The sequence below is a fragment of the Aptenodytes forsteri genome, unplaced genomic scaffold, assembly GCF_000699145.1.
Source record: "Aptenodytes forsteri isolate BGI_AS27 unplaced genomic scaffold, ASM69914v1 Scaffold707, whole genome shotgun sequence".
Taxonomy (NCBI): Eukaryota; Metazoa; Chordata; class Aves; order Sphenisciformes; family Spheniscidae; genus Aptenodytes; species Aptenodytes forsteri.
In genome coordinates this window covers 564,394-591,536 of record NW_008795363.1, presented here as the reverse complement: position 1 = coordinate 591,536, position 27,143 = coordinate 564,394, and the positions used below count along the sequence as shown (strand labels likewise).

Here is a 27,143-nt window from a genome sequence, read left to right as displayed (position 1 = left end):
TTCATGGAGGACAAGTCCATCATTTGCTGTGAATTTGGGGGGTGTTGTTCTGTGGGTGTTAGATAAGATGGTCAGAACTAGCTCCTGGTCAGAAATGCCTACATCAGTGTTTGTGGGGAGCAGGGAATGCATCCCAGGCAGAGGATGCCTCTGTATCACCTCTGTCGCTAACATATGCCGGGCTTCTCCTTTGATCTCAGGTCCTTATTCAAGGTCCAGAGGTGCTAGGAGACTTGCCCTGGTCACAGACCTACATCAGTGTAGCAGATGCTTCGATTTAAGGAAGGAAGCTGGGAAGTCAGAGCAGTTTTGTGCAGATGAGTTTCTGTTGGTGTATCTCTGGGATTACAAGTGCGGTGTTCAGTCAAATGCTGTTTCAATGTGCCCTCCCCAGGATCACCCCCTGTGCACAAGAACATGCCACCAGTAGCTGGAGCGCTGGGCTGGGCTCGGGAGCTGCGAGAACGAATCCAGGTGCCATTTGGTCACTTCAGGCACATCACACATCTGTGCGTGTCTGTTCCAGCTAAGTTGCTTTATGACCATCTTGATATCTTTTCTCTAATCAATCTGATTTTCTTTCTGTGTTGAACATTATCCAATGGTTATAACTGAAATAATTCTTAGTCAAAGAGGTTGTCCTGGTTTCGGCATGCGTGAAGTGATTGCACTGGTGCTTTTCAGCTTCCCTGTGATCATTTTTTTAAGAAACTCATTAATTGGATTTGTTTTGAAGTGGTTAAGAGGCACAGTGGGATAGTACATGGGCTATTCAGCTTTCAGACGTAGTCCTAGGTTGCAATTGAAGGAGGTATTGGAACCTTTCCCACTGCGATCCCACTCAGCATGTGCTCCAGGACCTCCCTGGGAACAGCCCAGGCCTCGGCTGCAAGCTCTGGTTCTGGGATCATCCAAGCTGTGAAGGGCAGAGATGTGCTGGACTGGACTCATCTAAGATGGATTGATGGAGCTGAGTTTCCAGGTTGGTGAACAGTTGAGGACTTGGCTGGGCACTGGCAGAAGATTACTTGCTCAGCATTAAACAAAGGAGCAATCTCCCAAGATCAAGGAAAGAAGCTAGTGCTGGAATACTTATCACCCGAATGCTTGTTATTGTGGATGGTCTTGGAGAAATGTGACCCCACACCCACAGCTGCCACATCTCATGGCATCATATGAGACAGCATTTAAAAGCCCTGTAAGTAAAGCAGTGTTGGACTCAGGACAACTGAAGGTGCTCCAGGGAGTGCACCTTGCAGCTCACAGGAATAGCTTTACTTGTGCTGGACAGGATTTTGAGTAAATGGATCCACTTTTTTTATGTGCTTGACTAAAATAAGCCGTTTCCATCACTGTGCAATATTTGTAGCCTTCTCTCACTGTGTATTGTCATTAAGTAAGTGTCTTTAAGTGCACAGTTATTCTGCAGCAGTAAAGACATCAGCGTGGTGAAACGGGCTCTTGGACTGTCCCCAACACAGAGACCACGTTATCATGTCTGGTTTGAATCTGAATGGCAAATTTTGTAAACCATGAAGAAGGACCCAGATCTGCATTTTGCACTGATTTTTCTTTCCTCTGTGTAGAGCAGTTAATAACATGCACTGCAGCAGGGGTGATGTGATGCTGTTGCCTACGTGCAACTTGAAAGAGAAAAAGGATTAAAAAGGAAAACCAAAGATGATTTAGCTGGGTTTGCTTAGGGAACTTGTTTACTTCCAGAGGTTTGATCAGTGCTTGCCCAGTGGTGACTGCTCAGTCACTCCCTTTGCTAGGTTTTGTTTAAGTTAATTCAGGTTTTGTCAAAATGTCCTCCAAAATCAACTACCATTTTCAGGAAAACTTGGATATTGTAGATGAAACAGTGGGGAAAAGATGGCCTTGTAAGAATTACTCTGGCCGGCTGCCTCCCTGGGTTCGAAGGCAGTTGTACAGCCCAGGCAGCGTGGCCAGGGCTCTGCCTCCCACACTCCGGGATGTCTTTGCTCTTCCCTACCCCTACGGTTTGAGGGGTACAAATTTGACACCGCAAAGAGCTGCATCTAGCAGGAGCCACATGCTGCTTCCTTCTGAGCCTCTTTGATCTTGGGAAGTGCTGGCTGGTAAGTGGAGGTTGCCATGCTCCGTGCAGATATGGAGTGTGAAATTTACTCTGGCAGCACTGAGCCCTTCTACCCCCCAGTATGTGGTTCCCATATTGCAGGTTGCAATATCTGAGAAAGCGCACTGGGGCTTGGATAGCCTTTCTGCAGTGAGATGATTTTCGGTGATGTGGCGGGGGTGAAATCCACGGTCCCTGGTCAGTTAGAAGCTGCCTGCAAACTGGTGGGTGATCTTGGGAAGGGGTAAATACAGACTGCAGCCTCACAGAGCTAAACGTAATGCTGAGCTTGTCTGTTGTGCTACCAGCTGCTTGGACTCTGCTGAAGGAAGAAGGGTGACAGAGAAGTATGAAGAAATGATCCGGCTGCTTGACAGGTAAGTGGTGGCTCAGGCAAGGCTGTAACTGTATGAAAAAATGTTCTCCTCTAAGCCACCTTCCAGCACGTTTGCCAGCCCAGGGCCTGGGAATGTCCCTTTCTAAGCCAGAGGGAGTTTTCTGATGAGAGCAGAGGAGGAATCCTGTTGCTGTATACCACAGCCTTTCTGTGATGTCTTGAAATGGGAAGTTCGCATGGGAGGAACAGGAGCCGTGCCGCCTAGCAGAAACGTTAGAATAAACTTCTGCTGGATGTAGAAGCTGCTGTGGTGGAAAACCTGGGCTGATCAGAAGTCTCAATCCACTTGTGCCCATTCAGAGTGTATTTACAGTGGCTGTAATGTGTACATTCCACAACTCAGAGTGGGATTCATTGCCCCTGACTTAATATCTTTACATTTGATGTTAAATCTCAACTGTTCATTCTGGGCTTTTCCTTGGGAAAAGCCACCTCCCCAGGAAGGAGATATCTCTGCAGGGCCTGCCCTCCATCAGCAATGAAGGGAGCTGAGACAACTGCAGGGCAGTTGGAGGGAGCCCTGTTCCTGATTACCAAAACAAAGACTGAATAATTATGGTACAGCCTTTCAGAAGGGAGCAGACCAACAGAGGATCCCTGGTGACTTCAACAGAGATGGTGTTTTCTGAGTGACATTTCCCAAAGTGCTCAGGTGACAACACGATTCAGAAGAGACTTTGTTGCTTGAGTGGTTGGGACTGTGCATGACGTGAGATACCGGGACCCCTGTTCAGCCCTCTGTGTTTCCATCCCCAGTGGTGTCACTGAGCTCTCAAAGAGCTGAATTTCCCCGAGGCTGACTATCTCTCTGCAGTGATGCAGTGACTCTGAGAGAAGTGAGGGCAACTGCATCCATCGCTGGCATTTCATAGAATCATAGAATCATAGAATCATTAAGGTTGGAAAAGACCTCTAAGATCATCAAGTCCAACCCTCGACCCCACACCACCATGCCCTCTAAACCATGTCCCTAAGTGCCTCATCTACACGTCTTTTAAATACCTCCAGGGATGGGGACCACCACTCCATCCCTGGTGACTTCAACAGAGATGGTGTTTTCTGAGTGACATTTCCCAAAGTGCTCAGGTGACAACACGATTCAGAAGAGACTTTGTTGCTTGAGTGGTTGGGACTGTGCATGACGTGAGATACCGGGACCCCTGTTCAGCCCTCTGTGTTTCCATCCCCAGTGGTGTCACTGAGCTCTCAAAGAGCTGAATTTCCCCGAGGCTGACTATCTCTCTGCAGTGATGCAGTGACTCTGAGAGAAGTGAGGGCAACTGCATCCATCGCTGGCATTTCATAGAATCATAGAATCATAGAATCATTAAGGTTGGAAAAGACCTCTAAGATCATCAAGTCCAACCCTCGACCCCACACCACCATGCCCACTAAACCATGTCCCTAAGTGCCTCATCTACACGTCTTTTAAATACCTCCAGGGATGGGGACTCCACCACTTCCCTGGGCAGCCTGTTCCAATGTTTAACCACTCTTTCAGTAAAGAAATTTTTCCTCATGTCCAATCTAAACCTCCCCTGGCGCAACTTAAGGCCATAAATAAGGCAAAATGAGCAAAACGATTACAAGCATAATTAAGGCCACCTATACAAATAAACCTATTTGTATAAGTTTAGGCACCCGTCCTGCTTAGACACTTTGGAAATGCCCCGTAGCCGCTTATCTATTACTTTAGGCTAAATGCTTTTGAAAGTCTGTCTCCAAATCTGAATCGTCTGCTAAAAATGGTACTAGAGAGATCTTTGCCCTGCTGACTTGATGCTGTCACTGGTTTTCAGGTGTTTGTTTTTGAAGCAATGTTGTTTATGGAGATGACCTCAGAAGTGGACTTGGCTTTCATTTGGTTATATGCCTTGGTCTGCTGGCTCGGTAGCTACATGGTGGATGTTGTTTTTTTTCTGGCAGGTATCAGGAAAAGCTCTATGTAGACTGGTCCCAGACAGTCTCTGAAAAATCACAGTACAACCTTACTCAACCGCTCATCCGGCGAGATCCAGAAACCAAACTGATCACAGTCAATTTTGATCCCCAGGTAAAAACTGCTGCCAGTTAGCTTTCCTGCCTGCCTGTGGGCATGTCTCCAAGCTGTGCCCCACCGTGCACGGGAGGTCTGGTGGCATTGGCACTAGATCTGTTCTGCTGAGGTCCATGGAACCCCCTCTGTGATTGGTAACATGAATTTACCATCCTCTTTGTGGGCTCTATCTCCTGGTAAAATATCAGGATTATGGTTTAAGCAGAGCAAATTCTAGTTAAAGCCAGTGGCAGAAAGTCAGTAGTAAACATCTGAGTACCCAGATGTTTAACTGGTGTCAGCATCTCCAGACCAGATTTGATATGGGTGTGGGGAGTGTTGGGTCATCATCTACAGAGATGGGGTTGTGTTATGTGTACCTGCAATCTGAGCTTCCTGAAAGGGTATAAAAAACCCAGGAAAGGTTTGTTTTGTTACTCCAATGTTGTGGCTGTTGGATTTCCTTTATTGTGGTGCATGAGGCTTACGATAGATTTAAAATCTTTTCTCTGTCCCCTAGAGCTCCCCTAAAGTCTGTCTCCAGCACAGGGAGGATTGACCATCCAGCTCGCCCAAAGCAGAAGCAGGGGTCCAAGCCAGCAGTGTGCATAGATGGATTGAAAGCTTCTGGGGCCTGGTGGGAGCCAGGGTCTGTGAACTGTAAAAATGCCATTTGCTGGGAAGGCGCTGAATCTCAGGGGCCTGGGAAATGTTGGCATCAAAAACTTCCCCTGTTCCCTGGGTCATGCTGCTGTTAAAGGAAAGTGTTTAGGTTTTAGAGCTCATTCAAGCTTGGCCCTCAGTCAAAGGATTTGTTCATCTCCTTGGAAGCTCCTTGCTAAGGTGTGAGCCAAACGGTCCCAGGGGATGTTTTCCACCCTTCACCCCGGTGACAGGGTTTGGAGCCTGTGATGTGCTGAGCATGCCTGTTCTCAGCTCTAATACCAGTCTTTGAGTGCTTCTGCGCTGCTCTTCTCAGCTTTCCATACTGAGGACTGCCTGATGTCCTCAAGTGCCTGCTTAGCAGCCCTTTCATGCCCTCCAGAATAGATAGGAGCACCTCATTTTGCCTAGAGGGAGGATGTATTTGCAACCCTTCAGCATGGAAGAGTCTTCTAGAGCTCACCTTTCATGGAGGAGGGGGAAAGAGGGGAAGACACCCTTGACCCCATGGTGGGGATGTCCCAGATGTTCTTCCGGTGCAAAGAAGGGAGGGGAGCTTGGTTCTATCTCATTTGCCCTCATGCTCCCTCAGTCCCCTGGTTTTCCCTTTCCTCCCACCCCATTCTCCTTCGTCCACCTTTCCAGACTGCCCCCTGCACCCTTCTTCGCCCCTTCTTTCTTTCCTCTTCTCGTCATCATGTTCATTGTCACTTTAGTATTGTAGATACTCTGAATGTGTTACGACTTATCTTCCTGACTTGCATTCCATGTTCCTCCCCTTTGCCGTCCCTTCAAAGGCAGCATGCTTCCCAGGTTCCTTGGCCACTTCTGCTGGATGTTGGGTTTCGGCTAATGTCAGGCAGTGGTGGAGAGGTTTCGGTAACCCCTGCTTGTCACCCAGGGCAGTGACAAAGGCTCCTGGCCATGCAGTCCCTGCGCTTGTGGCTTCACATGCTTCTGTTCATACCTGCAACTTTCCAGTTTTCCTAACAAAAATAAGGGCAGGGAACTGGGGCCGGAGGGCATGAACGGGATGAGATCAGAGAGAGATTTCTTCCTCACGTCTTCACAGGAAAGGATGATACAGTCTGTCAGTCTAAGGGAAAGGTGATTTTTAGGGAGCTGCACCCCAAACTCAGCTGCAGCCAGGAGGGGTCCTCACCCCTGCCACTGCCCATACAACGTACCGAATTTCTGTCACCCTGCCAACATGTGCAGTTCCAGGTGCATTTTACCTCTCATTAGCCACTAAACTAAGCAAACATATATCAAAGATATATCTTGGAAGTGATATATTGAAGACCTCGCTGCTTCCTTTGTTGCAGGGACTAATTTATACTTGTGTTTATAATTTAATAATCCCCCTCAATCCGGTCCCGTCGCAACTCAAATGTGTGGTGGCACTGAGTGCTTTTGGTTGGGCTGGGAGAAATCTCTAGCAGAAGTCTTTGGTGGAAGGTGGGCACAGGAGGATTTGAGTCACTGGGTTTGGGGCCATGGTATTATTTTTATCTATTTATTTATTTTTTTATGCCAGTCAGCCCAGCGAACCAACAGAACTGGAGCCATCTTATCTTTCACTTAGATAACTGCTAAGCTCCGCTTGCAGGCATGGTATTGCTGAAAGACTCTATTGATGAGGATAGCTGAGAGAACAAGACATCATCATAGTTTTTAGAGGCTGCATAGAGTTTCCTGGCTGGGTAGTTAACAGAGCTGTCTGTCTTTTGTTGGGAAGAAAACCAGAGGCAAAGATCAATGGGAGACAGATGGTATGGACTAGGAGGTGTCCAGGCCCTTTTCGGAACATGCTGCTTTGTGAATAAAACAGCAGAAAACTCCTGAGACGCTCAGAATTGATTGGAGAATGTCTGCCAGGTAAACGGGGGTGACTGCCCCGTGTTCAGCTCTCTGCCTTGTTTCTCCAGCTGGTTTCGGTGCTGAGGGAGGTGAGCTACCTGTCTGGCAGCCAGATGGGAGCCATCCCGCCGACAGCAGCAGAAATCTATTCCTCCAAGGAATCATACCGGCAGATGGTGGCCAACTTGGAACTGATGGTGAACAGATACAACAAGGTCCTGAAGACAGCCCTGGAGGTTGAATACCCTCTAATACAGGGGCAGCTGCGGGATATTGACTTGAAGCTGAAAGAGGCAGAAGAAACACTGAACTGGAAGATGGAGGGTGAGCTATGTCTGTGTTAGGGGGAAAGAGCACATACACTTGGGTCTCATCAGATTCCCCCCTGTGCCCAACCGCCGTCACCTGGTTCCCAACTGTGGTTCCCAGCAGGGCAGGTGACTTTCCAGCAGATCCAGCACTGGAGAGATGAAGGGCAGCCCTCAGCTTGCCTGCTCCTTTCCACGTTCCCTTGATCTGCTGGGGTTGTGGACAGGATTCTGCTCCCTTCAGGTTCCGCCTGGGCTTTTGGGGAGGAGAGGCTGCCCTGTAAGCAGCGCCACCAAGGAGGTGGCAAGATTTGGGTTTGCAAGAGCTGGCAAGTCTGGGGTTGAAGTATCTGCTCACTGCCTGTGCTGGCCCCCCTGTGCCAGCCCAAGTGGCCCGTTGTGTGGCTGCGTGCCTTTGTCCCCGAAGCACTGCTTTCTCACCCACTTGTGCAGGGAGCGGGAGCCCCTGGCCCAGCCATCTGACACTGGGATGGAATTGTCTCAGTAAGAGGCAGGGCCACCTCGTTATCTTTTCCAGGAGGATGAAATACTGCAGCTAGAGGTGGGGTTTGTGCACCGTGACTTTGGGATGATTTAACCAGTGTTCTTGCTTGATCAGTTTTAACTGCAAAGCAGAGTGGAGGAAGACAATTTGTTTCCTCTTGGTGAAAGCAAACTGCTCACAGGTGGAATATATATTTCTGTCATCAGGCTTGTGGTATGAACAGGAACAAGTGTCCTCCCTTGGGAACATGCAAAGCAGAAGCCCTCGTGCTGAAAATCTCTTTCTCCATTGCACAATAAAGATGAAGGGATTTTCCTGCAGTTGAACCCTAAGTTCCCTGCATTTAAGTGCAGCCCTCTCTGGTACCTGGGGCTGGCACAGCCCATGTGTTAGGGCTACAGGTGCGAGGTCCCTGCTTTAGTGATGGTGGCAGGGATACTCAGCCTGTGGTACTCATCCTCCCCACGCTGCTCTCTCCAGTAGCAGAACGTGGGAGATCAAATCTGGGTAGAAGGAAGTGGGAACTATCAGATATCCCCACGGTGCTGGTACTCCTGGCAGAAAGCAGAGGCTGCGGCTGTCCGTACCATGGCTTGTTGGGGGAGGAGGGAGCTAGAAGTGGCTCTGTTGGTTGAGATGGTAAGTCTGTTGTGTTAATGATGGATGAGAAATTCATGAGACCAAGGGGAAAAAGTCAGAGACTGGTCTTAAGGGTGCACAAGAGCTTGGCCCAGAAGCTCTAAAAACATGTAGTCAATCATCTCATTTTTTACCAGGTATCTGGGATCACATGTCCATGGTTATGGATGATGTCCACGACCTCGAGAAGAGGATACAGAAAGCCAAAAACAATGTTGAGGAGATCCAGACCACCGTGCAATCGTGGGTGTCACCCATATTCGAGAGGAAAGATGGTAAAAGAGAATCACTGCTAAGCCTAGAGGACTGTCAGGACCGTCGGGAAAGGCGTTACAGCCTTGTCACAGAATCAGGGCAGAGGATTCATTCGCTGATGAAGGTGAGGGGGGACCTTCTCAAAGGGTTTGTTGGCTCTTCATAGGCTCTGTATGTTTTTCTGCTCTGTTGGAAATGTCTAGAGCTGTTTCAATTCATTTGAAAATCTTACCCAGTGTTAATTAACAATATCTTTGATGAGTGAGCTGGTATGGCTGTGTGGTGTGGGGCTGCTGGCTGGGCACCACTGGGGACCCAGTTTGGGGCAGGAACGGGAGCAGCCGCAGCCCAGCAAAGGAGTCTGGCTCCAGCAGTCCTGGCTGTTGTGGAGCCACTAGAGGGGAGTCGTGCATCGGGCTCTGGGGTCCTGCTCAGAGGAAAAATTCCCCTCTAAAATATTTACCTGAAAATAGAGAGGCAGCTGGCTGTGGCTGACCTTTCTGTTTCAGACTTGTTGTCCCCCTGCGGGAGCGGGAGGTGACGCTGACAGTCCATGGAGAAGCTGAGTGACAGGAAAAAAGCTGCTGCCTGAAACCTCCGTGTTTTCCAGCAACTTTGCCAGAACTGAGAGTCCTCTTTGCAGGCCAGGAGAAAGCCCAAAGCTCTGCTCCTCACCTGCCCAAGCGAGGTGCTGTGCATGTCAGGCACAGCACCTTGGCCTGGAAGGAGATAGGTTTTAGATGCAGCCCTCTCCTGAGGGTCACCATATGGCCTCAGACTCTGGAGAGAATCAGCTGACCCTCTCTAGCACACTGAGCTCTTGCTGCTCACCTTGCCTTGCTGTCTGCAGTCAGCCCTGGACCCCTCTAACCCCCTTCTCTGCACACTGAACCTGTGGTGAGCATTTTACTGTACCCATGTTGTTCTGCTGCCACAGCTGTAACAGGCTCAGCCACCTCCAGCTACCACCCAAAAGACCAGGGCACGTCCTAGATTAGCCAAGGAGAATATGGGGTTGTGGTCATGGCAGGACGGCTGGCACCACTGGTGGGGTGGCACTGCCAATGCTGCTCACAGGGGCAGGACCAACTGCAAAGCAGCAGGAAGGTCCTGGGGAGAGAAAGGCACCATGGCCCAAAATGGGGTGTCCCCATGTCTCTGTCCTGCTTGTGCTGGCCAAGCCTGGAGGAGCAGCAGCAGAAGGGCCAAGAGCTGGTCTGCTGGGTTTCTCCCAGTTGTTCAAGTCTTCCTAGCGGGAGGGGAGTCTTGAGGCTGCTGAGAGAAGCACAGTGAGGGTTTGGGTACATGCACCAACAGGCAAAGGCAGGACAGCTAGATGCTGGCTCCCATTGCCCTTCTTTCACCAGGATGAGGCCTCTGGAGTAAAGGCTCAGTAAAACACCAGTAACAAGGGGACATTACCAATTACAAGGACAGGGAATGGCGAAGAGAAGGTGGTGCTTTCAGACGGGTGTTCCCACAGAGTTCATTGCTATGAAGTACCCCTTTCTCTTGTGTCAGCTCAACGTGGCCAGGGTGAGTCCGCAAGGGGCCAGAGCTCTGGCTTGCTCTGTTGAGAGTTTAAGCACCCAGCTATGATGTGTCAAGTTGGGGAGCAGCAACTTTGGGTTGGCTCAAGCCCAACTGGCAATGCCGCTTTATCTCATGTGTGCCAAGATGCCATGTCAGTGCTGGGAATGGCACCCTCTTCTGTGCCCCCATACATGAAATGCTGCCAACATCGACCCCCTGGCAACAGACAGTTGGGGTGTGTGTGTTGATTTCTGCTCACTGCAAGCTGGACCTTATTTTTTTTGAGACCATGCCTCTGTTGAGAGCCCCTGGCAGTCTTAGGAGAAGGAGCATTCAGAGGACATGGCAATGCAGGGGATGGGATCACAGCGGAGCATGGGAGGCTGCTGGGAGGTGCAGGGAGTGGGTACACAGCCTGGCCTTGTGGGGATGGGAAGAGGAAACCCAAGAAGGATGGGTCCCTGCTGTGACCCAGAAAACCCTGAATTTCCTGACTGGGAGCTTCCCTGGAGGAAAGGAACGCAATAAGCTGAGGAGGGAGGTTATTAGCAAACCCTTTGTCTTCTGATCCCAACCTTTATCTGTTTTTATGTGGTTTATTTAAAATCCCTTTCTTGAATTTAAAAGTTCTCTGGTCTTGAGATGACAATTTGTAGGGCAGAGGTGTAAGCAGTCCTTGAAGGCCTCACCCACTCAAGGTAACATCATACGGGCCACCAGGACTGGGTCTTTATGTATTGGAATGAGCCTTCAAGACCCCTGAGTGCTCCCTGCCCCAGGTGTGCAAAGCAGCCTTGAGCCCTGTAGCCTCGGAGAAGAGGAAGAATAACATGTCGCAGAGTTGCTAAGCCTCTTCTGCACTCCATTTTTACCTTGTAGTTATTTTGAGTTGTTTCAGATGACAAAGCAGCCCTTGACAGAAGGAGCAAATCGTGGCCATGCCACCAGCAGCAACATCCATTTGTCTGGTTTCCTATCTCTCCATGAGACTGGTACCCATGTGCTCACTGGCATCAGTCCTTAGCTGTGGGCAGCTCTCTTGTAAGGCAGACTCAGCCCTGCGGTATTTGAAGGCATCTTCTTTTTCTACCAGGAAAACCAGAGCCTCTTACTTGCAGACCCAGCATCTGACATCTGGAAGGCCTATGTGGATTATGTGGATGAGATAGTCCTGGATGGATTCTTCATTGCCATTGAGTGCTCGCTCAAGTACCTCCTGGAAAACACAGGTGACTGCTGGTTCCTCTCCCCTGGTCGCTATGGCTGCTTCAGTCTCACCAAAGGGAGGCTTGTGTTTTGTGCAAACACAGGTGACTGCTGGTTCCTCTCCCCTCAGTCTCACCAAAGGGAGGCTTCTGTTTTGTGCGCTCCCTCATGTCTAAGATTTGCTCTCTTCTTCCTGGCTTTCTGCTGTGCCTCTGGCACTGTCTGCACCAAGTGCTGGGGGAGCCTCCAGACAGGGTGGGTGACTCCATCCCCCAGTCACTGGAGCAAAGCATTGCTCAGGGGGAAGGGATGGAGAGGACTATGCATGATTTGCAGGGATTAATGGACAAAGTTGAGGTGTCATCCCAAGTCCGTGCTTGGGCACCAGCCATCTCCTGCCCTCCAATGAACAAAACATCAAGGTGACACAAACTTTCATTTGTGGAGAGTCTCAAGAGCCAGGTCTGCTGATGAAAGGCATGAAAGAAAAACCTCGGTCCCTGAGCATTAGACCAGTGAAGAGATGAGATGGGTTCAGGAGTCACTAAATCAGACCTCTTGCCTAAGTCTACCGTAGAGGTTCACTCACTCTGCTGAGATCAGCTTGTGTCCAGCTAAAGCACGTCTCTAGGAACACTTCCTTCTTGGATATGGAGGCACACTGAGTTAGAGAATTGAATCCAGTTCTTCACCATCTTGTTAAAACATGCACGTAATTTCACATTTGCATTTGGCTTCAGTTTCCAGTTGCTGGGGTTTTTTCATGCCTTTCTCCACTAAATTAAAGAGCCTCTTGGTTCCTGTTGTTTTTCTCCTCTGCAAGTACTTATGCGCTGTAATTGTTCAGCTCTCAGACTCACTTTTGATTAGCTAAAGAGCCTGGTCTCTTTAAGGCTTTCCTCCACAGCACTTTTTCCGGTCCTTAAATCACTTGTGTCTCATCCCTTCTCTGGTATCTCCTGCGGGTACCAGAACATCAGCTAGTTTGCCAGTATCTCCTCTGTGTTATGTGCAGACATAATGTCACTGGACCCAGCGAGTGGGTGTCTGCAATCACACCTGCCCGGTGTCCCTGTGGGGCATGTGTGCATCTTGTGGTGGGATATTAGTGGTGGCTCAAAATCACTTTTCTCCCCTTGAAAAAGGTCCTGGCATCTCTGTTCTTCCCTACCAGATCCCAAGGCAGGTCTCGCCCCCCTGTTTGAGGTGCAGCTGGATTTGGCGATCCCAGATTTGATATTTCATCCCTCCCTGGACCCTGGCACAAACGATGGCTTCTATGACATGGTGGAAAGTCTTCTCAATGACATCTACCGGATCTCATCGCTGGTGCCCAGGCTGGCCGAGCACAGTGGCTTCCCCCACTACCAGGTCCGTGGCTGTGGAGCTCCCTCATGCTGTGTGGCAGTGAGGAGGTACCATGCTGCTCCCACATCACTGCGATCTCCTCTCCTCTCCTCTCCTAGGCTGACATGGAGGACATGGCTGATCTGGCTGACATGCGCCATGACCTGATGGGACGTGTGCAAGCCATGATGGCGGCCTGCTGCGATTATCGCAGTTCCTTCGACCAATACTCCTACCTCTATGGGGACGACAGAAAGGAGTTCTGCCGACAGTTCCTCCTCTACGGGCACATCCTCACCGCTGCAGAAATTGAGGCCCATGCGGAGGACGGGATCCCTGAGATGACTCCCACGCTGCAGCAGTTCAGAGAGCAAATCGACTCCTATGAGAAAATCTACGAGGAGGTGAATCGCATCGAACCCATCAGCATCTTCCACAGCTGGATGAAAGTCGATGCTCGGCCTTTCAAGGCGTCCTTGCTGAACGTGATTAAAAGGTGGAGCCTGGTGTTCAAGCAGCATCTCATGGACCACGTCACACACAGGTAAGAGCTGTTCCTGCCTCCTCTCCCCAGGCCCTGTGCTGACCAAAGGGGGTTTCTCTTGTCTTGACTGGGCTTTATCATTTCACACTGGTAACTAACAGACTAATACAGGAGCAAAAGAAAGGGGCCTATACTGCATGCCAACTCCATCACATCCCCTGTATCTTCCATCCCCTGGTCTCTGCTGGGAACTGCTACGGCTGAGTGTGTAGAGTGGAAACAGTTATATGGACTTGGTACCATTGATGCTCCTGGGACCTGCTGTGTGGTGTTAGATAGGACGCCTGTTTGTCCGTTCATCCTGATTCAACTAAACTAATCTCTGCTAGGGCTCTGTGCTTACTTTGTTGAATTTGAAATTAGCCATCAGTAAAGCTGCATTAATGCCATGAGATACTTGCTCTATTTCTAAATGTATTGCTCTTTTGAGTGCACTCTGTGTAAAAAAGTAATTCAGATTGCCTGGCATGAGCAGTCATGGGGAGGTAGTTTCAAGGTTACAAAAATGAGGAGCTTCGGATGTAAGTTTTAAATTAACACGTGTTCCCTGCTCTGAATAGCTGCTCAGTCACCAGGTCTGTGCAGGACGATGCGTCAGGTGATTTATTTGAGTAATCGCAACTGAAGGATGTCATAGGTCTTGGATGCGTACAAAGAAGTATTTACAGACTTATGTAGTAGTGAAGGCTGCTGTGTGTGGTGGATTATATGATCTCCTGTGTTCTTTTCAGCACCACAATTCTGTTAGATAATGTCTGTGCGAAGAGGTTTTTGTGTAGCTTAGAACAGACATTTAGGAGTTCTTATTAGGAGTGTCTGACTCAGCAGTTTAGTCTTTATTAGGTGAAGTATTTAAGGATACATTTTGGCTCAGCAGCATCCACAGAATTTAAGTGGGCACTTAAAAAGTAAGTGTTTTGAGAAGAGGAGAATGGCTGTGCTGGAAAGGACCAGAGATCCAGGAGCCCATCATGCCTCTGCCGACAGTGCCCAGTAGCTGGTGAGATTAAGAACAGGGTAAGCAGGTAGGGAAACTTCTCCCAAATAACTCTTCCTTTCTCTAACAATTTATAGCTCAAGGACTTTGTGAGACAGGGGTCATGCCTTTGTATTTAAAGACGTAGATGGATTCTTTTTTCTCCCACAAATGTTTGACTGTTTTTCTTAATTGCTGTGAATTTTTATCATCTGCATCCTCCTGCACCAGGGAGTTACCCTGTGAAATGAGGCAGTGTGTGAGGTAGAATCCCTGTTTCTTGTAGCTTTGCAACCTGCCAGGTTCATTTGGGGATCTTGAATTCTTGTATTGGAAAAGACTAGATGAAAACTGTCCTTTCAAACTCACTCTCTCCAGACCACTCCTGAGCTCACAGGTCTCAGTCATACCCCTTCTCAGATATCTTTTCTCCAGCCTGAGAGGTCCCAACCTATTTATCTGTTCCTTGCGGGAAGCTGTACCACATCTATGGATCCCTTTGAGCATGAATTGTGGTTCTGATGCCCTCAGCATGTTGCCATGCAATGGACAGGGTTAGCCAGGGCTTTCCCCTCTCCATGCCAGTCCAGCTGCCTGGCGTAAGGCTGATGATTATTTCAACAGGACCTGCTCTCATTTTGTGCTTTCCTGCTTTGTGTTACATAGCTTGGCTGACCTTGATGAGTTCATAAAAACTGCAGATAAAGGTTTGAACAAAAAGGTTGAAAAAGGCGATTATGATGGCTTGGTGGAGATTATGGGTCATCTCCTGGCCGTTAAAGAAAGGCACAGTGTCACCGATGCCATGTTTGAGCCCCTGAAGCAAACCATTGAACTGCTGAAGACGTATGAACAACAGCTCCCGGAGGAAGTCTATAAGCAACTGGAGGTGGGTGAAAACTTATGGTGGACACATCAATTTGCCACGTAGCAGATGTCAAAGAGAGTGTGAGCTTAAGAGCATTGCAGGAATATTTAAGACCCCACTCCCTGTCATTAGAGGGCCTCAGTGGATAGTATTTTGCTATTGTGGGATGTGCCTTAATAGCTCTAAATTTTGGAGTTATATTGAGATTTTTCTTTTAAAGCAGAGATTAAGCCTTTTGTTATGTATGAAAAACATAGAATTGCCTGCTACAACTCCCAGCGATTACTCTTGAAAAAAATTAATGCATTTTCAAATACATCTGTTAATTAGGTTGAATTATAATTATTTTTAAATAAGCCAGTTCTTGGCAACTGTGGAGATGGGAAGGATAATGTTGGCAGAGGAGTTGCCTTCTCATAGTACTTCAGTCCTCCACTGGGTCTGTAACACCAAATCTGCTTGACCCAGAGGACATCACTGGGAGCAGGTTATGAAAGTATTTTGGCATCTTTCCGCTTCTGGCTCTGATGAATCAGTTTTCTTTTGGGAATTCCTTTCGTTTCTGAAAAGGGGACCATGAGATGGAGGTTAGAAAAGACTGAGGTGCCCAGCCAACCTTGGGGAACAGGAGACAAGCACTGGCAACAGCCAAGATGTTACAGTGGAGAAGCATGTGGCTACATGCTGATGGATACCCTATAGTCATGGGGTGCTGTGGGCAGAGGGGTCTGTGTAGGACACAAGGTTTAAAGCAGGACCTTTTGGGGAGATGTTCCTGCCTTATGCACCTGTGCAGCAAAGGCTCCAGTTCTCTGCTGCAGGCTTGGATGGGAGCTCAGTGGGGTTTAACAATCTCCTGGTTTTCTGCTTGTGCAACTGTGATCTGTGGGTGGTCGGGTCACCAATTCTGGAATAGTTGAGAGTCCTAAAGATGCCCAGGTTCCTACAGACTCCCTGAAAACCAGGAGAGCTGCATTACATGGATGCTCTGACTGCTGCAACAGCTTCAGTCCAGCATAAAACATGGTGCTGCGGGGAACCTGGCTCTGCTAATTCCTCTGCCCGAGAGCTGCTTGTTTGGTGCCTGTTTGTGCAATACATTCAAACAACTGATCTATTTTTCTGATAGAAGAAATGAGGGATGCGGGGCAGCCGTTCAGATGCGGGAGATAACAAAACAGTTTTGTTCTTTCTGGCAAGTGACAGCAGCACGTAGCTGAGTGATTCATTCACTCCTGTATACGGTGGGAAAACCAGAAATAAGTTCCTCTAGGTACCGCTCCCTCCATGGCCATGGAGATGGGTGGGCTGGAGCTGGTAGTTTGTATGAGAAGGACAAAGAAGAAGCTCCATGTGTGCCCTGCTGAGGTCATGGATAGTGATTTCTATTGAGACTGGAATATAAAGTGCCAGAAAGAGACCCCTCAGGAGGGACTGGCCCTGCTCTGGCTATTTCTGCTGCCTCAAAGCTGCCTCCAGGTTATTTCCCTTCTTTCCATAGTGTTGGTGCATCTCCATTAATCTCCTCAACTATGTGAACTGGGGTGAAAAGAAACCCAAAGACTTTCCTGTAGGTTTGCACAGTACATGGGGAAGCAGGCTCTCTGAGAGCAAAGCACCGGGACTTGAGGACAGCAGAGCCTTTGGCTGGTGTCAGTGCCTGGGCTGAGGATATGGCTCGAGAGGCCTGGTGAGAAGAAATAAAATCCCTTTCTGAAGAAAATCCCAGGTACAGAGGGTGGATTGTCAGCAGTGCTGTGCATTTGCAGCTTGGATGCAGACCTGAGAAAGAAGCCAGTCTTATTTAGTACTAATATTATATACACAGGCTGGAGGGATTTGCCCCAGAGAGCTTTCTAGAAGTCCTTCTGGTATAACCTCTTCTTCTGTTCTAAGAGCTGGCAGGAAATTTCCCAGGCTCTGATTCTTTATCAGCTCTGGGAAGCCAGACGATCTGATGAGCTTGCATCCGCAGCCCATCCTCCTACCTTCAGCCTCTCCCAGCAGGCTTGGGGTCCCGCTGGGCTTGGTGTTAGGACCACTGTTCTCTCTCAAGCACTGAACCATCCTGGGAGCCCAGGAGCTAGTCTGGGACCCTTATTCTGAAGTTATTGAACATGTTTATACAATCAGAGCAGCCAGTTATAAGGTCTCAGTCTTCACTAGTCTTCAAAACTGTGAATAACCAGTGAGTTTTATTCCAAATTGTGTGTTTAACCTTTGCATCACAACAAAACTTCCTTACAGTTTTAGACATGGAATCTGTTGCTTTTCCTGTTCTGTGATTATCCATAAACAGATCAGATGCATCTTATATCGAATATCAAATACTGCCTACCAGCATTTAAATTTTGCTTGCAGGAGCTGCCAGAAAAATGGAACAATATAAAGAAGCTGGCGATAGCTGTGAAACAGCATGTGGCTCCTCTGCAGGCGAACGAAATGACAGTTCTGCGCAAGAGCTGTGCGGCGTTTGATGTTGAGCAGCACAGATTCAGAGAGCAATTTCGGAAAGAAGCACCATTCAGGTATGGGCAAATTATAGCATCAGAAAAGCCCCAAGGGAAAAAAGTGTTATGGGATCATGTCCAAGTGTCCTGAGGACATATGCTTGAGCCCTTGCATACATTTCCTGCCTTCTCACAGTGTTGTATCTGTTATGCCTGGGGTTATTTTGTCCCTGGGAACACTGTCCAGTGTTAGCAAGAGAGTGAATGTGGATGCTGAGTGCACAATGTTGCTTTAAGGTGGCATCAGTAGTGCCATGTGGCTGTACCATCAATGTGTACGATAGACGTTTCATCTCTGCTTTGTCTCTTAGAGACACTGTTTGTTTTATGTTTTCTTTAGAAGTTGTTACAATATCACTTATGAAGAATAAACATTTCTTTCTAGGTTTGACACCGAAAAACCTTATCAACTGCTGGATGCAAAGCACACCGAGATTAAACAAATGGAGTCAGCCATGACCTCAATTTATGAATCAGCTGGTCTGTTTGAAGTCATGGTGCCAGATTATAAACAACTGAAGCAGTGCAGAAAGGAGCTGTGTCTTCTCAAAGAGCTCTGGGATATGATCTCCCTTGTGAACACTAGCCTTGGTGACTGGCAGACCACCAAATGGGTGGATATCAATGTGGAAAACATGGATCTAGAGTGTAAAAAGTTTGCAAGAGAGATTCGGAATTTGGATAAGGAAATGAGGGCATGGGATGCTTTCACTGGGCTGGACAGCAAGGTGAAGAACATGATGACAGCCCTGAAAGCTGTGGCAGAACTTCAAAATCCCGCCATTAGAGAAAGACACTGGAGTCAACTGATGCAGATGACAGGTGTGAGGTTTGTGATGGACTCAGGCACCACGCTGGCTGACCTCCTGAAGCTGAACCTGCATAACTTTGAGGATGAAGTTCGTGGCATTGTGGACAAAGCAGTGCGAGAAATGAGTATGGAGAAAGTCCTGAAGGAGCTAAAAATGACTTGGAGCACCATGGAGTTTCAGTATGAGCCTCACCCCCGGACGAACATCCCATTGCTGAAGTCAGATGAGGAACTCATTGAAACTTTAGAAGACAACCAGGTGCAGCTGCAGAATTTAATGACATCCAAATATATTGCTTTCTTCTTGGAGGAAGTGTCTGCATGGCAGAGGAAGCTGTCCACTGCGGACTCCGTCATTTCTCTCTGGTTCGAAGTGCAGCGTACATGGTCTCACTTGGAGAGCATATTCATAGGCTCAGAAGATATACGGGCACAGCTTCCTGAGGTATGAAACCCCAAATCCTATTTTTCCTGTTTGGAAAGTGTTGAAGAAGAGCCTCCATGATATGAAATAGGGTTATCTATAATGCCAAGTTCCCCAAAGCAGGGCTTTTCTCCTGCTGCCTTGCTTTTTCAGAGGCTCCCTTAGAGCTATAGTAGTTTCCCTAGTGCTGCCCCAGGATGTTTTTTGTACTGTAGGTTGTGCTTAAGCCTTGCTGAGAAGCTGATTTTCTCCCCTCCACTGCGGCATAGCAAATATAGAGTTCCTGGAGACTGAGTGCGAGGCTGCTAGCTTCCTTCAGTGCTGCAGGCATGTTCCCTCTTTCCTTGGAGGCAAGAGGACTGGGATAATTACTCAGACATTGCAAATCATCCAACCAGAGCTGGACCAGGCAGCTTTGGCAGCATCCCCTTCCCTGCCTTCAGCGGTGGTGCAGGGGGGGAGAGCAGCTGTTTTCCTACTCCTGCTTTGGAAAATGGAACAGAGTTGTCATTGGCGACCTCCTCGTGAATGTCTTTGAGTCCAGCTTCCAGTCTTATTCCAGATTCCCTTGTTTATTAAGAAAATCTTCCAAGCTGGTTCCTGGCCCTGCTGGACCACTCGCAGCCATGCTGAGGAACCTGCCTTTCACTCACGAGTGAACTGCAATTGACTTGTGTCACTGCCGTCCCCATCCACGTGCAGCATCACTGACAGCACTGCCAGGGGACTGACACCCAAGACGGGGTGTGCACAGCCCAGTGACACCCGGACGATACACCACCCTGTCTCCATCCCTTCACTCTGGTCTACTTGGACTGTTCCTCCCCCTGCTGTGGAGAGCGCTGGGCACATCTCGCTTACTGGGCAATATATACAGGGGCTAATAACCAGTGCCCTGAAGGTTGTACCATGTGCCAGCAAGCTGTTAATATCCAACAGCTATCTAATGGCATGTATGAAATCTCATCATGATTTAAATCTGCATCCTACTGGGCAGCTGTCTGCATCTCAATACCCGTCTGGCAGGTGGCACGGATCAGCAGCCTCTTCCCTTCCCTAGAAGAAAAGATGAAGCTCAAAGCCTCTAGAGGCTGAACCTCCTCGGGATACACCCAGGGCTGGGGGAGGATGTGCTGGCAGGGCATGGGATGCACATCTGAAGCTGGCTATATGGCTTGCATGCAGGGAGGGCTCAACCCACCAGCCAGAGCCTTGCTACCAGGGCTGAACACAGGTTAACATGGAATTGTTAGCAGGAAAGCTTGGAGCACTTTCATGCAGTGTCCTGGCTGACTCGGGAGGCCTGGTGTGGGAAGAAGGGAGGAGCAGAGACGTTTTGAACATAGCTTTATTTATTCTTCACTGTTAACTCCAGAAATTCAGGGTCCCTGTTAGGTGCAGAGCAGAGTTGTCAGCATGCTCCTCTGCTGCCAACATGGGCTTTCCATGGCCTTACTCAAGGCAAGGAAGGGCTCTCCTCTGCAAGTGTCATCATACCCATTTCAGGGATGGGCACTGGCACTCCTACATTGTAGCAAGAGGGGAAGAGTGAACTCACGTGGAGTCGGTAGCCTTTCCCCCGTATGGGGGCATCTCCTGCTGCTGCGGCCAGGAAAACTTGGTATTTCACCTGGACATGGGAGAGGAAGAGTTATGAGGAGACACTCAAAGGGGAATTCAATCCCATGAAAATGGTTGGTTCTAGGCATTGGCTTCTGCATGGATCACTTTATCCACGACCCCTTTGGGATACAGTGAGAAGGCTGCGAGTGCCCGACTGGAGACTTGTTTCGGGCACATGGCTGGAAGAACCCTTCTGAAATGGTGGAGAGGTCCTTCTGCACTAGACAGAAGGCTCTCTGCAGAGAGTCTTTGCCCTCAACCCAAAGACAGCACCCAGAGGATAGGATCTTTTAGCACAAAATTAGTGTTTTACTGTAAATGTGTTCCTTGTATTGCTTTTTAGGACTCCAAACGCTTTGAAGGAATTGATGTGGATTTTAAAGAACTGACCTATGAAGCTCAGAAAACCCCAAATGTAGTTGAGGCCACCAATAAACCAGGTCTGTCCCAACAACTGGAGGACGTTCAGAGTAGGTAGGTAGAACTTCAAAAATCCCAGGATTTTGGCAGAGACTGGGATCAAGTCTAATAAGTTTGTTTGACCTGTGCTCCAAGGCTTTCTTCTTAGACTGTGCATTCCTTGCATTCACAAGTCGCAGTGTTTCTGATCTTGAGTCTTTTTATTTGTGATCCATCACCCTGAAGCCCCCAAAGTGGAGTCTGGCTTTCTGTACGTGCAAATTCTCATCCTGAATATTGATTTACACACATACAAAGCTAGGCATTCAGCATACTAACACATGGTCTCACTACCACCCCAAATACAATGTCTTAAATATCTTTTTAGCAGTCCAAGCAGGGATATCTGCAGCAGAGCTGAGCCCACGTTCTTTAATTTACGAAATTATCTCTGCACGTATACCCTTGACACATGGTATAACTAGACTCTCTGAGAAAGACCTTAGTGTCCTGAGATGGATACACTTCTCACTTAACATATGAGCTCGTCTGCCTGGAACACACTTAAAAGTTAATATGATAGCTGTTGTGTCAGTAATAACTATTCATTTAAAATAAAGATTTATTTTATTTTTAATCAGATAAGGCCAATGTTCCTCACAGAGGACTAGCTGCATGTTATTTATGAACTTTGTAAGCTCAGCAGCAGTTTAGCATGTAAACACTGAAAGAATCATTTTAGATCGGAGCAAACAAGCTTCCTTTCAGGCTTCACAAACACAAAAAGCTGAGTAGGTCTGAATCAGACTTTAAAATGCAGCTCATTAGAATAAAAGCAGTTATGGAAATTATCATCCCAGCGTGAAATCACCTGTGGCAGTTATGAGCTTGTCTAAAACAGTAGCTCAGACTGCAAACCCTTTCTAGCCTCTTCTTCCACCTGTGTTTCTGCTTTTTTATGAGGCTTCTCTGATTCTTAGGCTGTTTGACACTTGGGAATAGAGAGAGATCTATGAGTTACTATGTGCTATGTTGATCTGTTTGGAAAATGCTGTAGAGGACCAGCCTGCAGGCTCAGCTCACGTCTGGCATTTCCCCATGGTAGAGGAGAATCTGCTTGATAACCATAACTGTAGCATGAAACATGAAAGGATATTTACCCACCTGTCCTGGGCTCTGTTTATCTGCTTTGTCTCCCCAGGTTGTCTCTGTGTGAGAAGGCTTTGGCTGAATATTTGGACATGAAGAGGTTGGCCTTTCCCAGATTTTACTTCATTTCTTCTGCAGATTTATTGGATATTCTTTCCAATGGCACCAACCCACAGCTGGTAAGCCTTGTACTGCTTCACCTTTGCATTTTGCAGCTGTCAGTAATGTCATGGTGGAAGATGCTGTCTTGGGACTCTCCTGTAGCTTATCCTTTCCTGAGTGCTTTTTCTCCCACCCTCACTTGGATTAATAATAATTCTTTCACATCTGGTCTTCATCTGTCATCTTTGAAAGGCAACATGTGCACTGTACGTTGTCTGATCTAACCCTGCTGATGCCCGCAGATGGTTCTGAAAGCGTTGCACAGAGTAGAGCTATGTTTTTGATGCCATAAAAACAGTGATTTTGTTTCTGCTGGGATACAGTGAGGTTGGAGGAAACCATCTTTCCTGAGGATCTCAGCCAAAATTTGTTGCTGACCTTGGATCCCCAACCCGGGATGCCACCAAACAGCATCTGCTGTTGAAAGAGCCACAGACTGGGCATTCAAATGTGGAAGTGTTGACAACTGATGGCTTGGAGAGTTCCCTTTTTTTAGGCAGAAGAGGCATTTGCTAGTCAGCCACTTCTTCCTTCCCCCATGCAAAGGCTTTGGGGATGTCCTGATTATAGGGGGAGAGAAGAACACAACCTGAAAGAGGTAAGACAACTGGTGGTCAGATAGTGGCTATGGCCAAGGCAAGCAAGTAGATATCTTGGGTTGCCATCCATCCCTGTGCAGCTCAGGGGCCAGGCTGGGTATCTGACCTGCACTGAGGTTCTGCGCCATCTGAGGAGGCTTCTCCTCTCCAGGCTGGGTTTCTGGGGATGGTGCCTGAATGCCAGGTGGGGGGAAATCACTCCAAATATACCATTCCTCCTGTTGGCTTTGGTGGACTGCTGGATCATCCTGTGGAGGAAGCTGTAGTAACCTTCCTGTTTCAGGAAATGGCTTCACTGTGCTCTTCCCCCCATTCCCCAGGGGAGCACAGACACCTCCTATCCCCCAGTGGGCAGAGTTCAGAGGATTCAGTCCTGCAGATGTTTTTCCATACAGAGCACAGCAGCGTTAGGGTTGATTATTAGTGCTACGGGAGTTGCTGTCAGGAAGCCTCGGCCACTTTGCCTGGCAATGCTGTGCTCTGGCTGGCCTCGTTTGGGATGCATCATTTATCCTGAGGTTGGTATGTAAAACCAATCAAAATGTTCACAGCAAATGGAGATTGTTGGATAAGGAGTGAATTCCTTATTCCATCTTTCAGTAGTGAGTAATCTCACCTTCTCTAAGCTTTTCATCATTTTCAGCTTTCATGTGAGCACATGAACGGAGCAGGTTTGCAGACGTATTTGGAAATGCTGGTTTTTGCCACTAACCTTTAACACTACTTATATCTGTTTCTGCTGCTGGGTGATTTCAGCCCACAGAGTATCATAAATACATAGTTGATTGATACTTAAAATGGAGAGAAAAAAAACACAGGAAGCAAAGAAAAGATACTGTGTTGAAATGCTCCATGGAGTAAGAAGAAATTCCTGCTGTTTTCTGTTATTCAAAACAATTTGCAGTAAAATCAAAGTAAAAGTCAAGTAGGAACATACATGGATACACTCTCAGCCTTTCCACTGTAGTTTCAAAGTCTGATAATTCCTAAAGGAGGATTAAATGCACAATGATATTATCCTCTTGAACTGGGTATTGAACTTGTGCAGATTCAGGTGTATTCAGGGCTCCGGTGGCAGGATTGCACCAAGGGCTGGAGTACGTCCAGCCCTGCAGACTGGCCAGCGTCTGGGAACTGACAGTGGGGATTTGTGAGCAGAAACTTCTAGATGTAAGTAAAGGTTCTATGGTTTACTTAAGATTTGAAAGGAGCTATGCTTATCTGGGGGGAAGCTGAGTGCCCATTGCTTCTCAGAGGTACTTAGTACCTTCCAGGATTTGGCCTTGCTTGAACGTGTGTAAGAAGACTACTGAGCTATGTCCACCTGCAGGACAGCTTGTGAGAAGGAGTGTTGTAATCCTTTGTGAGTCAGTGAATAAGAATTAAACGGACAAGTCCACCCATCTTTCTCTGAAAGCATTAGAGCACCAGGTGTCACGGGCTGTTCTCATTTCTTATCCCACCCATGGGAGTCTGTCCATCTCCCTGTCTCTGGCTGTCATTGAGAGAGGCAGCTCCTGTCTGGGACAGCTTTGTGAGCTGACCTTTGCTGTGGGAACATCAGTCCTGGGAGAAGCCCGCCTTTGTTGGCAGTGGTGTGTGACACGCAGTGATTTAGTTGTGCGTTATGTAGTGATCTAGAAGAAGCCTTGGTGACCTGCTCGGCTCCCAGCAGGCAGATGCCGATGTTGAGAGCCTGCAGCAGCGATGCTAGCATCTCCCTGTTGGCTTTTCAAACTCAGCTGGGTGTGAACAGGACAGGACTGAATTATTCTTTTCCTTCTGGAAGAGTGCTTTTAGTCAAGATGGGGGTTTTGTAGAAGGTCTGGGTTGTTGAGCTGTTTATCATGGGTCTTGGACAGAAATAAAGGTCTTTCTTCTCCATGTAGGAGAATTCAGGACTTCTCATTGGCACAAAATTGATTTCTAGTAATGAAAAACCAGAAAGGTTCGTAGTGAAGAAAACTCCACAGTATGCTGAGAATAGGATGAGGTGGAGCAATGGCTAGAGACCTCTCATCACTACGTGTAGGGAAATTGGGGCTAGGAGGTCATGCAATGTTTGAATGTTTTCTGTGCTTTTGCCCTGTATGGGAGATTTCCCAATGGGGAAATATGACTTATTAAGGCAAGTCTGTTTCCTAAATGATGTAGAAATAGGTGGAAGTATTGAGAGAGACAGCAATAGGCTTACGTTGGCAGTATCCTGGCCACGTATGAGAAGATGTGGTGCTACCAAGATGTCCAAGATCATGCTTTGTGAACATGACTGTGCCTGTGACATGTATGGTGATCTCCATTCTGCATGTCCTGTCTCAGTCGCTTTATTTACACAATTCCTTTTGCAGGTGCAACGTCATCTTTCCAAACTCTTTGACAACTTGGCCAGGATGAAATTCCAGCTGGACTCTGAGCAAAAGGCAACCAAAGTTGGCCTGGGAATGTACAGTAGAGAGGAGGAATACGTCAGCTTCAGTGAACCCTGTGACTGCAGTGGGCAGGTGAGAGGGAAGACCTTGTCTATCAAAACTATCCAGTGGAGTCTGCTCTCCTGCCCCTTGTGTGGGCATCTGTTGCCAAGACATCGCAGAGCTTCACTACTCTTCCTTTGTGTGTGAGAAAGGCTGGAAGAGGTGGTGTGTAATTTAATTCCTCCTTACACCACAGCTCTTGGTCCCACTCTGGATAGGTCCTTACTAAGCTGGGGCATAGGTGTCACAGTCCACAATGAGAGAAAGGGCTGTGGCCTTTTTCTAACTAGTTTTTTTTTTTTTTTTATTTGAATTTTTCTAAGCCATTTTGAAGGCTAGAGTTACAGCTCGTTACAAATATCTTCGGTAAGGGAGGGGATGCAGATTGAAAATAGACTAAGCTATTCCATAGTACCTCTGCATGGGTATCTTTTGAAAGAGAAGGCTTTTTTTCCTGTTTTCCAAATCTTCCTTCTTTCAAAGGATGAGTTAAAGTACGAAATTCAAGAATCAAACTACTGCTCATCTTATCTGTCCCTGTAGTTGCACCTTTCTCCATAGACTATTATAGGAAGCTAAAGTACAAAGTACCAGCTACTAAGCTCCCCAGTGATGGAGCTTGCTGTATTTAAACTATCTTCTCAGTGAGGGCTTTGCCTGTGAAATACTAAATTCAGCATGAATTGTGTTCCCAAGTTCAGCAGCAGCTTTCTCCTGCTGCTGGCAGATTGTGCCCAAGTCCCATGAGTGATTCTGTCATGTCCTGGAGGTGGAACGCACCGAACTAAATTACTCATTGGTGGAGTTCATTTTGGTTTCTCCCACAGCTGGAGTTCAAGAAAAATCTGCCTTGTGTTCTTGGTGTTTGGAAATAGATGCTAATCCTGCAGTACCAGAATTGGCTAAATCCACCCAGTCTGAAGGAGGCTGTGAGGCTTGTTTAACTGGAGAGTTGAGATGCTTGTCCCATTCCCTGTCTTCACTAATTACCAAAGGCGCTTAAGAAGAGCAAATGTGTTACTGTGATCTAATCTCTTCTCCAGGTTGAGGTCTGGCTGAATCATGTGCTAGACAGCATGAGGGCTACTGTGAGAGATGAGATGACGGAAGCCGTCATGGCTTATGAGGAGAAGCCAAGGGAACAGTGGATCTTTGACTACCCTGCCCAGGTATCTGCCACTGCTCCTCATCTCCACTCAGGCTGGCACATGGGAAAGGCAGTGCTTGGCTTCCCCTTCAGTCCTGCCCTTCCCTTCTTTCAGTAATGGCCTCTAGCTATGGATGGGGACGTTTCTGGCCTCCACTGTGCTTTCCAGGAGGGAGGAAGGATGAGTTGTCCTTTATCCTGGCAATCTCCTGATGGAGTTTCCAGGCTGAGCTCCATGCTCTGATTAGGGGTCCAGGGAGGATACGCTCTTGGCTGGGTTACAGAGCTCGGGGGCTTGGGCAGTGCCAGCTGCACCCTGTGGGTCATGGGAAGTCTATACATCCAGAGGAGTGAGAGGTGCAGCAGGAAAACAAAGTGGTGAGCCCTAATGAGAGAAAAGAGCCCCTCAGATGCACCTCTGACAGACTCGTGGTCTCCAGCTCTTCCTCCTCTGCTGTGTCAGGCATGTGAAAGGTGCTGATTGACTAATAAGTAGCTGCTAAATGGGTCTACCACTGATATGATGTTTTAAATGAATGTCACGGGGCAGATCCCTGTTGTCCTGTCTGCTGTGACTACTATGTGAAAAAATACTTAATTTCATGTCATGG

At 47.9% G+C, this 27,143-nt stretch overlaps 1 protein-coding gene across 1 annotated transcript in view; it reads left to right on the top strand.

The window, feature by feature from the left end:
- The window catches only part of DNAH9 (dynein axonemal heavy chain 9), a 214,927-nt gene that overhangs the window by 13,700 nt on the left and 174,084 nt on the right, over nucleotides 1-27,143 (top strand). The window contains exons 10-24 of the mRNA XM_009280185.1: nucleotides 395-509; nucleotides 2,410-2,478; nucleotides 4,425-4,551; nucleotides 7,125-7,380; nucleotides 8,646-8,887; nucleotides 11,390-11,525; nucleotides 12,677-12,873; nucleotides 12,969-13,393; nucleotides 15,036-15,258; nucleotides 17,599-17,765; nucleotides 18,133-19,003; nucleotides 20,949-21,079; nucleotides 22,206-22,332; nucleotides 25,263-25,415; nucleotides 26,429-26,554. Of these exons, the coding sequence (XP_009278460.1) occupies nucleotides 395-509; nucleotides 2,410-2,478; nucleotides 4,425-4,551; nucleotides 7,125-7,380; nucleotides 8,646-8,887; nucleotides 11,390-11,525; nucleotides 12,677-12,873; nucleotides 12,969-13,393; nucleotides 15,036-15,258; nucleotides 17,599-17,765; nucleotides 18,133-19,003; nucleotides 20,949-21,079; nucleotides 22,206-22,332; nucleotides 25,263-25,415; nucleotides 26,429-26,554 (3,365 nt within the window). The remainder of the gene's footprint in view (nucleotides 1-394; nucleotides 510-2,409; nucleotides 2,479-4,424; nucleotides 4,552-7,124; nucleotides 7,381-8,645; nucleotides 8,888-11,389; nucleotides 11,526-12,676; nucleotides 12,874-12,968; nucleotides 13,394-15,035; nucleotides 15,259-17,598; nucleotides 17,766-18,132; nucleotides 19,004-20,948; nucleotides 21,080-22,205; nucleotides 22,333-25,262; nucleotides 25,416-26,428; nucleotides 26,555-27,143) is intronic.